Source organism: Neodiprion virginianus, chromosome 3, assembly GCF_021901495.1.
Source record: "Neodiprion virginianus isolate iyNeoVirg1 chromosome 3, iyNeoVirg1.1, whole genome shotgun sequence".
NCBI lineage: Eukaryota > Metazoa > Arthropoda > Insecta > Hymenoptera > Diprionidae > Neodiprion > Neodiprion virginianus.
The window spans coordinates 33863616-33876175 of record NC_060879.1 but is presented as its reverse complement, the minus strand read 5'-3'; the positions used below and the strand labels follow the sequence as shown (position 1 = coordinate 33876175).

The window sequence follows — 12560 nt, the reverse complement described above, 5'->3', positions numbered from 1 at the left end:
CTACAGTTATTTGCGCATGTCCCACATTCGTAATTGCCGTCGGAGCTGAAGCAGCGATCTCCGAGTAGCGACGTCGCGACGTAAAGCAAACAGGTGACAGGAAGTGGTCTTGAAATTAATATCTTCAATCGAGGGCGGTAAAAATGCGAATTTCCGTCGGTAGGTAATGAGTTGAGAAATATTTTTTGGCAATAGATAAACAAACTAATAAATAACCGTAGAAACTCGTATATATTAAAATCGAATCAGCTTCGCAGAGCGATAAAAGTTGGTAGGAATTATACGATCGTCTGGAAAACGAGCGTTAAGCTGGGCGAAGGAATTGCCGTATCACGGGAATTATCCGACTGAATAAAGAGCGCCTAGACGCCAGTTCCGAAGCGAAATTAACCGGTAACTTGTTTGCACAAAACTTTTAACAAAAATCAAGAAAAGAAGAAGAAAAATAAGGAGAATAAATATACGCTGCACCACGGTCCCCAAAAAGTGTTAAAAGTTCGAAACTACCAATCATAGCTGAGGGCTTTGAAACAAATTAAAACCACTGATCCACACGTCTCGTGACTAGGTCTGAAAATGACTGTAGAAACAGTTTAAAACTGGCAACATTTTTCAATTCCGGTCACCTTTCCCCCCTTTGCCTGTACGGGATAAAAGTATCGTAACTAGAAACATTTAATTAACCCATGGTAGTTACAACGTGAAATTCGAACCAGTTTAAGATTTATATTAAGTGAAATGTTTGAAACGAATGAAATTTTTCCTTTGTAAATTTTGGACTACATGAATTACCGTACGGTTGCGAATGATGTGATTATATATTACGTATATTTCACCAAATCTTCAATTCAAAATCCACGTATGCATGTTACATACACTTGTGACGCGTAAAAATTCCACATGGGGAAAAATCACAACGGTAATTATAATGCGTATAAACAAATGAGTGTATCTTTAAAATCACGACGACGAAATATGCAATAAGCTAGGAGATTCAAGGAAAGTAATAACTAGTTCTCAATGATTTTGTCTCCTCATCGTGTAATTGTATATATTCCGATGACTTTGTTACTATTGGAAATTGAACAGAACTGCAATTGAACGTATCGAATCAATTGTTACACTTCGTAGTTCGTTTTATTTCCTGCAATACCCACTCACGTATTCTAGTAACATGCAAAGTGTATGCTTGAATAGCGTGAAGGTGATTCGAATTTTCTGAATTCTGATGAATCATTACCGCACGTTCCTTATTATTATCGTCGCGATTCGATGACCGATCGATGTAAGAAAATCTGAGAAAAAAAAGAAAAGTTACATAATCGCAGAAACGCGTATTCCTTATATCCTCGAGCAATCAATCCAACAGGCGATACTTTTCCCCATTTCAATTTGTCAGCATCATTCCACGATGTGAATATAATTGAACGCATCGATTTCTACAATAATAACAGATGCAGACCGAAATATGAAATCTCGAGCCTGTAAAACGGAAGCCTTGCGGCCTTTACCGCATTACAGGTCACGCCGTCGTTTAAATCGGCGTATCATACGATCCTCAAGGGAAATAAAACTGACCTGTATGTGTCGGATGGCTGCGTGAAGGATGGACAAATTCGAAGACTTTTTCTCATCCTGGAAGGGCAGCTGCCCCTTGAGGAGTTCGAAGCACTCCTTGAGGTGCGCCCTGCGGTTTTTCTCCAACTTGTTGTGGACCTCCCTCGTCCCAGACCGGATCACACATGGCCTGTGGCAACAGGAAAGAATAATAAGCGTCTGCCACGTGGAACATCATTCAGCCATTGAATAACCGCCTACACGCTCGCAACCGCGATCGTAATATATATACATATATATACATCTACGTATAAATCAAGAAAGACAGAAAGATATAACGTATCGTTGCGTGATATGTGTGTAACGTATCACCGTGCATCGCTTGAAAGATCAGCGGCACGTGTATCGGGGTATTCAACGCGACGAACACAACGAGTAACAAACATCCAACGGTTGTATGCTTAAGTGCATACGTATACCTATATACAAGATTACACATCCTGTATATAATGCCGATGTATTAATTACCTCTGGTTTTGTCACATCAACACGCGAGGCGAGGTATCGCGAGTTTATTCACCTTTCCATACGTCGCATGACTGTACAGATTTTCAAATTTATTACAGCTTTGAGGAAAGAAGAAGAAAGAAGAAAAGGAAACGGAAAGAAAAATTGGGATCGCAAATTCCCACCCTCCTCGATTAACCAAACATAGCAAAGCTTCGAGTGAAGTGTTTGAAAGGTTTTTTGTTGTTTTTCTTTTTCCTCCTTCTTTTACACTCCCTCCGTAAAGTCGTAGTTCTTTTTACGAAATACTAAAACTGTTCAGGTTTGGAAATAAACTTATCTTGACGGCACGCAGGCAGAGTCAAATACCTCTCTCTCTTCTCCGGGAATCGGAAGGACGATTCGGTTGTTTATTTAATCGGACTAACCGAAAATAACAGACCGTCGAAAGTTTCCGCTACCCGATATTTATTACACCGTTACATATCTGTAGGGAATAGAATGCCAAGAGGCTACAGGACGAATTGTGGTCTCAATTAAATGCTTCACGTAGAGACGTACGCGCCGGTTAGGCATTACGCAATAACCGTAATTGAAGAGTCGAATTGAAATAAGGCGTACAATGCTCGACAGCGCGAAAAACGTACAGTGGGCAATTTGTAAGATGTGCAACAGGCGTTTTTCGAGCACGATGTATACGTAAGAGCTACCAATATACATATTGTATACTTTACGTCAATTTTCTCTCTTTTTTCCAACCATAATTCTCTCATCGCGTCGATCATTATTACGGTATATAGAAAGAAACCGGGGGCAGACGTGAATAAACAAACCACTCACTGTTCAGCCGTGTTGAAGAAAAAAGGAGAGAATAAACGAAAAGGAGGAATAACAAGATAAAAAACACATGCAAAAAAAAATAAAAAATTCACTCCGATACCAAAGTCATACGCTTCGGCAACGTTCACCGTAATTTCGAGTACCGGTTAAAATTAATTTGATAACTTGTTGCAAAGACGAGAAAAATTTTTTTTGCCAAAAATAAAAAAAAAGCATATGAAAAAAAATTCGACAAGATTTCGATGCTGGTGGTTGAAAAACGTTCGAGGTAAACGATTGAGACGCATATTTCACGCGTTTGATAATATAGTTTATTATATTATATATAATATACATATGACTGTAGAAGCATTCGCACGACTTGTGCGACACCAAGCAGCTATTGAAATATTGTCTCTCGCTTGTCGGGACATTTAATTATGTATAATTATACCGATAAGACATACAATTTAACTCCTGCTCCTCCAACATTTATAATGAAACGACGAATCTTTATGCTACGCGATTAAAATTTTTTAATTTAAATATCTACGCTGGAAATTTTGCAGAGCGTATCATTGTCTTACTTGTACAGCTTACACTGTTGATCGAGCACTTTGTGCTCAAATATACGTGTACGTATGTATGTACTTCATACGCTCTACACGTGCCGAGAGTAAAACGAAGACCACCGATGATGACCTGAACTTGGCGACCTCTCGTTATATTATCCAACATTTTATCAACTCGTCCACAGACAACGAGATATATGTTTTATCTGTATGATATTAAGTAAATATTTTTACTCCGTTGTGAAAAAAAGTGTACGATTTAAATCTAGTGATAAAAGGGGAAAAAAGAAAAAAAAGGAAACTGGATTATTGTCATAGAAAAACTGACATATATGAGAGAAAGAGAGAGAGAGAGAGAGAGAAAAAGTATGGAATGTAATTTAATTATCATCGTATCGAAATGAAAAGACGATTTCCTATCACCCGTGTGTTCAAAGATAACACATATAATTAATTAAAAATTGTACGACGATTCGAATCTTCCCTCAATAAAATGTGTCGTTCAAACGTGGAGGAATTAGCAAGCTGATCGAGCGACCGTACTTTACAATAATCGCCACGTGTGTAAAACACGTGCGCTCTGCAAATTGATGCTGTTATACATGTATATATATATATACACACGGAGATATATCGGTGCGTGCACATTAATCTTGACGACTTATCGACCACTATAAGCCAAAGCTACGCGATCATCACATGTGCTCGAGCACGATCAACAACATGCAGTAATTGCGGTGTGTTCGCCACGTTCAAAGTTTCGCATGCAGCCATTATTCATTCCGACCTCAAGATTATTCGGTCGAGGCTTTTCGACGGTGATTTCAGGTTTGCAGATTTCTTTTTCTTTTTTGTTTCTCCCCCTCCTTCAATTTATAATGCGGTGTCTCGTTTATATTGTACACTGATCTACATCGTGAATATTAACGCAATGAATTTAAATGTCCCAAGCCCACTGTCGCACGTTAATCAATCTAATATACATTTGAAGCGAATTAAGAAGTTCGTAATGAGAACAGCGTTATATCTCAAAGGTTGATTCGTGGATTACGCAATATTTTATTCCGGTAGCTCGAACAGCGTTTTTAAGTAGCGTAGGTCAGGTCGGTCAGGTTTACGATACTTATGTACGTATCTCGTGTTTGTAACACTTATCCCTTTAAGTCACAGTGGTAAGTATTCTTACCGCCTATTTTTATATCCATTTTTCGTATGTTTAGAGAACTCTGAAAACGTATTTCCTTGCACGTTTTTGAGAGTGATTATCGCGATATGATGTAAGTTATTATTGTTAGAAGCATCTTGATAGAAAAAAAAACATGAGAGCTGTCATGGGACAGCCGGTACGAACGAAGTTCCTTACGCTACAAAGAGACGCTATACTGATGCCGCTTGTTTTCTTTCCGAGCGCTGTGTGAGAGAGAGAGAGAGAAAGTGGGAAAGCTATGAGAAAGAAAGAGAGGCAAAGTATAGACGTACGCTGTGAGAGAGCGCGCTGCGGCCCAAAGTATAGTTGTACGCTGTAGGAGAGAGAAAGAGGGGCGAAGTATAGTCGTGCGCTGTGAGTGAGAGAGACCGCTGCTGCCGTCTCCCACCCCAAGCGCTGAGACAGAGAGAGAGAGCGCGCGCACACGCTGGAATAGAGAGAGAGAGAGAGAGGGAGATCGCGCGCACTATAGCAAACGAGCACTATAGCCAAAAAGTGTCGGTTTTTTGGTGTCGTTTTTTTCCGCCTAGCCCCTACGGTGAACGAGCGATAAGGAACTTCGTTCCAAAAATCGTAATAATCGAAGGAATAATTCATTCCCGAAAAATTTACCATCCGACACATAACAATGTTTTACATAAATTATAAGTTTTTGGGGTCGCTGATTACTAATTTGAAGCCAGATTTTAAAAAATCAAGATGGTGGATTCTGCATGGCGGACTAAGACTTCAGATTCGATCGAATCCGGAGCAAAAATTCTGTCCAGGGGTTTTTGGGATCGCTGTTCTGAAAATTCAGCATGTCGAATCCAATCAATGACCCCATAACACGTGATTAAGTTTTTTGACTGTATTCGATCAAATTTGAGATTTTTTAAATGTGATTTTAAATTTTTATCAGCGACCCCAAAAACTATGGAATACTATCTTGTTTTAAAAATTGACTCCGAACAATAATGTGTGACTCAAAAAGGTTATACTATAGACTTATCGAAGTAAATGGATAGCTTAATTGCACGATTATCGTAAAGAATTATTATCGAATTACCCGATCTCTTTAATCGTTAGAAAACATGGGGCAACTTGTAAAACCTGTTCAAATCTTGGCAATTGATTGTAATCAATTAATTGATAATTAATTATTACACAATTGAACCAGGTAACAATTAAAAAAGGTGATAAATAATTAAGAAAACTTGTCAATATTTCCATTTTTAAGTGATCATTCTTCTTGTGTAGCTAAAATTTCAGACGACAAAAAAAAATATATATATATATAATCCCATGAACACAACATGTACATAAAAATATTGTAATAAGAGTTGCATAACGCAAACCGGCGTGAATTTTGATATCTTGAACATTACATCAAAGGAGGAAGATAAGAAAATATAATCAATAAACTCTTGTAAAAAATTACTTTCGATAAGGTATAAGACAGACGAGTTAATAAAAATGTCAAATTCTATAATCTACAATGTCATTTCTCGCGAGTCTCAAAAAAATGCCATGTGATACGGTACGGGATTTTGTTTTTCTTTTCTTATCGTATGCCAGGTGATGTCGGTAATCATACACGTCCCGATGCAATTATCCTGTTGAAAGTTCACTCGGTAAAGTACACTTCAAAGCAGCCAATTGAAAAATGTATATGATGCATTCTGAGTCTAATCACGGGGTCATCGACCTGATACCGCTGGATTTTGATATCCGATATTTTTTTTTCCCCGTAAAATACGAATTTGAATATTTCGAAGTATTGGTTAAATTTTTTAGGGGTTGTACTAACTCAAAAATCATAAAATTGAGGGAAAACATGAAGAACGAAATATTTAACGTCATGAAATTTTTTTTTACAGACGTCACAGCTCGAAACAAATATTTTCGTGATAGTCCAAACATGGGATACAAGGAATCGGTATTCTTGGGAGATATTTTTTTTTTCATTACCTATTAATTTTAAGCTTCATAAACTGTAAAAAATTTCACCAATATAAAATATGTACTTTATATTTTTGGCTTGCGTGACCCCCAACAAATGAAACAACAATTTTTAAAAATTTGAGATCACATCTCGGCCAAAAAAAAAAAACTATACACAAAAAATATAAAAAAATAACGATTTGACTGGGAATCCCTCATATACATTCAATTTAATTAAAGCACAAAGTCTGCGCAGCCTGCTCAAAGAGACTCCCAAGTTGCGATAAATCGCGATTGGTTGATCGAGAAACACCGGCAAAAAAAAAAAACGAAAACAACATCCAACATATTCAAGAAGGCTCGTCATAAATTTGCAACAAAGTTCATAAGCGTGATACTGCTGTAATTATAACTAGTCCCTCCTAGTTGTACCTACATGGCATCATCGACGTATAACAGATCGTAAATAAATAATATCCAACAACGAGAATGAAAAGAGAAATACGAATATGCACAGACACGCACAAACCTTACCCCCCCCCCCCCCAATGTTGTTATTGTTCTTTTCGTTTCTTCAATTACTCATCGTTTTATTAGGTACATAGATCGCGGTAAAATTTGAACCGAAATTCGACAATAAGCGACAATTCTTTGAAAAAACTTTTTTCCTCCAATTTGACGGGTACAACTATTTCATACTATCTCATATTGGCTACATATATACTCCGAGTGTATCGACGTTGTAGAGGAGTTTAAAAAATATCAAATAGATTTTTAAGCCACGCTATCGATGAGTGAAGGAAATTTCAATCAAGAAAGATTAGAAAATTACGGCTACGTACGCAAATTAAACAACCGCTCGATACCCGCTTCACACATACACGCCACTATACATAATACTGGAAATATTAGGATAATAATAATAAGAAAATAAAATAAGATTCTGATTGCGAACAGCACGTACCCGTTCCGGTGTCGTTTGCTATCGCTGCTGGCTTCCAAATCGACGACAAGTGGTGGTCCCCCGCCGTACGAGTGATTCGAATGATTCGAATTGTGATTATCTGTGTAATGATTATGGGAATTGTTGTGATTGTTGTGATGCTGTTGGGAGGTTTGGAGCGTCGTTAGATGTCCGGAGGTCGGCGGCGTCCCTCGGGAACTCGAGCCGACTGGACTGGCTCGTTGTATCCCGTAGTGGTTTCCGTTTGTTCTGCTGTTCTCCACCGGCTCCTCCTCTGCAACAGGATATGAAGGAAAAAGATGAATAAAAAAAAATGAAATAAAATACCACCAATTAACTAATTCGTAGCAACGGTGTTTTGCAAGCTTTCAACAACGATGTGAAATAGCCCAATCATAAGTATACCGAGGAATGAATTAGGGTTCTTCTGCTGATTCTTTCTTGGCAACGATTACAGATACGTATAATAATAATAATAATAATAATACTAATAATGATGATGATGATGATGTCATTATTAACATCATTAATGATAGTAATGATCATAATAACAACAGCAGCAGCAGGTCCGAGTCTTTGCGTTCGGAAGACCGATTCTCAGCTGTTTCGGCCGCCAACGGATGAATTCCCGTACCGACTGAGGACAATTTGGCACCGGGCAGAATTTCATTCTGAGCAATTATCTTTCGATTCCAAAGATAGTCACCGCACCCGGATAGTCGAGACAACGAACTCTCGCACAGCTCACTGCTCTCGGCTCCATTCTGACCCGCTACCACGACGTTGCACAAATGCTTCTGTGAATGGCCAGAGAGACTCGTCTAAGATTAGCGTAATGTAAGGGTAGGTAATACACTTTTCAGCTCCACCGCCGCTCTGCGGCAATAAACTCGAAAGTAGGAACGAATTCGAACCAACTTGTTGTAAGTATATGGTGAAAATCGGACAATTTTCGCGAACGAAACGTCGAATGACATTTGACACATTTGACATGTGTGAAATTTTCAAGTCTTTCAATCGTACTGCGAAAATATGAATTACATGCTTGTATTTTAGTATCGATCAGTCGGAGGGAAAGCCGTTTGCGTTTTCCGTTGGATATTCCAACTCGCTAGTCAGCTCGAATACATCGCTACGAGAAAACGCAGCACCGCACGCTTTGTCGTTTTCTTGATTCCTGTGCACCGTCCGCTTCTCTCGGGTTGTCCATAAATCACCGAGCACGTGTCTATGCACGTATATAGGTATAACCGACTCATTCATGCACCAAGGAGAGTTGGCAGACCTGCCGCATTTCTGGTTGTCTTCCTAAATCTATTCCCGACTTGGATAATTAACGCACCGATATAAAACGACAAAGACGTAGTTTCTTCTTTATATATTCCTCATCGAATCGAGAACTTGTGAAATCCATTGTCTCGAATCAATGATCGTCGCGTCGTCTTGTAACGAGTGAAAATCACTCCTCACCACTTGCCGGAAGGAATTGAAGAGAAGCTCCAAAAGCATGTTTCCATGCGATTGGCTTGTTTGTTTCTACTACAAGTATCATCTTGCGAGAGACGTTGACAAGACCATTTCAGCTGCTTATCGTTGGTTTAACTGATAATAGATCATTCGTTTTTCGTATGCTTATCTTCACAGCCGGTGATTTGTAACCTTATAAGAGAGACAGTGAGAGAAAGAGAGAGAGCGACGGTGTTCGAATAGAAACTGAATAAAAAAATATCACTTTATCACTACAATCTTGTATACATGTTACGCCCCAGAGGGTGTGGGCATCGCTTTTTCAACGCCGAGAGAAAAGTCTGACGATGAGGAAAGGTACGATAATTTTCAAGTTTTTCGCATCTTTCCGCATTGTTGTTCGAACCGATCGCCGGTGTAGCATTGCGCAACAGATAAAATGTCCGTATTTCTTTTTACCGTGAGAATGAGAACGAATTCATCCCCTCGTGACAAGAACCGACGATTCTACTCCTCTGTTTTGCCTTAATTGCAATATCCGGATCGCGCCCGAAGTTGACAACATTTCTTCCATTCATCGATAAAATTAACCGACGAAATTAGCCTCATTGTCTCGCTAGTACCGTAGGGACTTCGTAACTGCAGAGAAATTCTGGGGTTTCGCGATCGTGTTCTCGTTACGTACTTCCTGCACGCGGCACAGCGTAGAAGTAGAATGGAATTTATGTAACCCTAAATTTTACCCAGTCAATAACCATACATACCTAATTTCATTCGCCAAAATACAAAGGAGACTGTTTCGTGTCCATAGAATCGAATGTTACGCAGGAACCGGTAAATATATATACTAAGGATACACGTGCCCGGCAACGTGAGGGAAACGGGTTAATCAATTCCAATTATCTCGCACAATTCGCACGATTCATTCGCAAACGATGTCCGATCCGTAAATAAATTCTCTACACAGCTACCCCGACTCGATGTTTTTTCTTCTTTTTTCCCCTTCGTGATATAGCATAACTGAATATCCCTTCGAATATTTTGTGACACAGCCGAGCACGTTAAGACAAAGAGTTTAACATCCTCGAAGAAGGAATTATTTTTACTGACAAGCAGTCGTTAAAGTTATCGTGAGAATAGAAAATTCGACGACTTGAATTTACCAGATACCTAATTTGTTTATTAATATTTAGAAAGCTTGTGTGTTTGTGCAAGTTGTCCCAAGTTTTTGGTAACGGAAAATAATTACCGAAGACGCGTGTAACAACGAACCTACATGACATCGTATTACGTACCGAAATTACACCGAAAAAATAATCTCCCGCTAATTGGAGCACTTTGACTGAAAGACAAAAAGCTCTCGACCATTTGATCCAACCACCTCGTTCGTTAGGTTTGACAGCCAGTTTTCGGCGAACGAATCGACCTCAAGTTACACATCCCACGTGTAATGCACGGTTATACACGGTGAATGGACTTCGAGTGTAAACTTAGTCAATTAACCTTTAATTATCAGCTTGGCAGAGTTAATTGAACTATTACAGCTAATTAATTCGAGCTGTCATCGTCACAGGCCGCGGGACGTGATAAAGTCAAGTTCGAACCACTCAACCAAACGAACCTAAAGCACGATCCTCCCCCAGTTTACGAGTAAAAATTGAACTTGTCCGCGGATATTACTCGTTTCGTTCCACCATTCTCATACGTCGATTTCTTGTTACACGACTGAGGAATTGAGGAAGCGAATGTGATAGTAAAGATTGCTCCGCGAAAATGTGTCAAGGTCATGCGTATAAGTGCAGACATCACTCGGCCACTTTACTTGGCGCAATGTCGGACCGACTCTCTGTAGCAGAAATTGTGCAACAAAACTCGGAGGGGGATTACAGCCTCGCATCAATGGCAAAATGCCCATCGCCTCGTTGACTCAGCTCGATGTTCTTCCTTCTCATTTTGATTCGCATCAATTATTCGAAACTCCCGACGTTTCATCGCACCGACACTCGGCCTTTGCGTTAACATGGATATTATTGTTCTTTTTCTTTTTTTTTTTTTTTCTCTCTCGCACGCAATTACGTGAATTCGATGGAACCGTGAACCTGATTCTCTGTAACTATCAACGACTGCGCCAGTAAACGATAACTTTCTGGTATCGAGTTGGTAATAAACGATTCTGCAAAACTAACGACCGCTGGCAGAACAAGGATTTTCACAAAGTAGGACGTTCTTCCGGCGGTGTGTAAGGATAATTTTCTCGTCTTTCGTAATCTTATTACTCGAATTCCGACAAAGTGATTTCCCAAAATTCAGGCAAGTGCAATTAGCTTCGATCGATGAAATCGCTCGCACCGAAGTAGTTACCAAGGTTTTTTAATACTTTATTACCGCATCATACATACGTCTTCTTCTTTCTTTCGACCTTTTTCAACACTCGGTTTTCACCGGCTTGCACAACGAGTTTATTCCACTTGACTTATCAAGCCCAGCTCGTACAAGACCCAATGGATAATTAATCAATTCATAGCGATTCAAGGGTTGATTCTGCACATGCTACACGAGCAAAGTGGAAAGCTTCTTTCCACCAGCTTCTCTTACAGCTCGGTTCACCCGTAAGTGGATTCTTATACTGTCTAGACATTTGTTAGATGGAAAAATATAATCCGGCTATATAGAAAAACAACTTGCATGATATCATATACAGAAACGGTATAAAAATAAAGCAGTTACGCTTATCGAGGCTTGGTGAATTTCCCTCCCAAGCATTCTTTCAGGATAAATCCCCTCAGTCGGATCATCGCGAATTTCCCAAAAGATCTTCAGTCTGTATTCCGTTAATAAAATACTCGCTTATCGACGAGTCTTAGATCTAGCATATTTGAATATATGACATGTTTACGGGACGCGTAACGTTCGGTTTTATACACCACTTGAACTGACTCATCGTCAGTTGGTAAATGAACACGGCGAAAGATGAAACGGGCAAACGCGTGTACCTATATTGCAAAATTAATACCGAATCAAGTGTGATCGAGTGTTATAATTATCATTTCGTGATGCCGTAACTCTTCCTCTCCGTATCACACGGACGTTGGCTTTACTTCGGTGACGAGTGGTTCAATTACCTCCTCCGACTCCTCCCCCCCCGCCGTGTAAATTTAAAAATGGTGGTGAACCTGACGCTGCACTTTCTTGCGAATTCGTTATATTCCAAAGCTACAGATCATGACCGAACGAAAATTATCAACTTTTCTCATATCCTGCAATTAATTACGCAATCTGTAATTTGTTCAACAAACTTTTCAAACTCGTATCACGTTATATCTACGCGAATCAACATTCGACAATTCTTCGCCTCTAATTGAAATGCTACCCATTATCCCTCGGTAAGAACAGATCACAGATATCAGGCTTCTGGGTTTTTGTGTGTGGATCGTTGCGACTCGTTAAAGTCATTCGGCATATTCAACGTATTCGAAACGAGTGACAGCAGCCAAGCGGCCAACTGGAGCGTGAATTATGATCTCTCGAATGCATCTCTATTCTT

The 12560-nt window shown here is 39.4% G+C and overlaps 1 protein-coding gene across 1 annotated transcript in view; it reads right to left on the bottom strand.

The window, feature by feature from the left end:
• Nucleotides 1-12560, bottom strand: part of LOC124299642 (mucin-5AC-like) — a 92450-nt gene that overhangs the window by 21546 nt on the left and 58344 nt on the right. Inside the window, exons 6-7 of the mRNA XM_046752910.1 lie at nucleotides 7550-7823; nucleotides 1579-1747 (exon numbers count right to left, since the gene is read on the bottom strand). Of these exons, the coding sequence (XP_046608866.1) occupies nucleotides 1579-1747; nucleotides 7550-7823 (443 nt within the window). The remainder of the gene's footprint in view (nucleotides 1-1578; nucleotides 1748-7549; nucleotides 7824-12560) is intronic.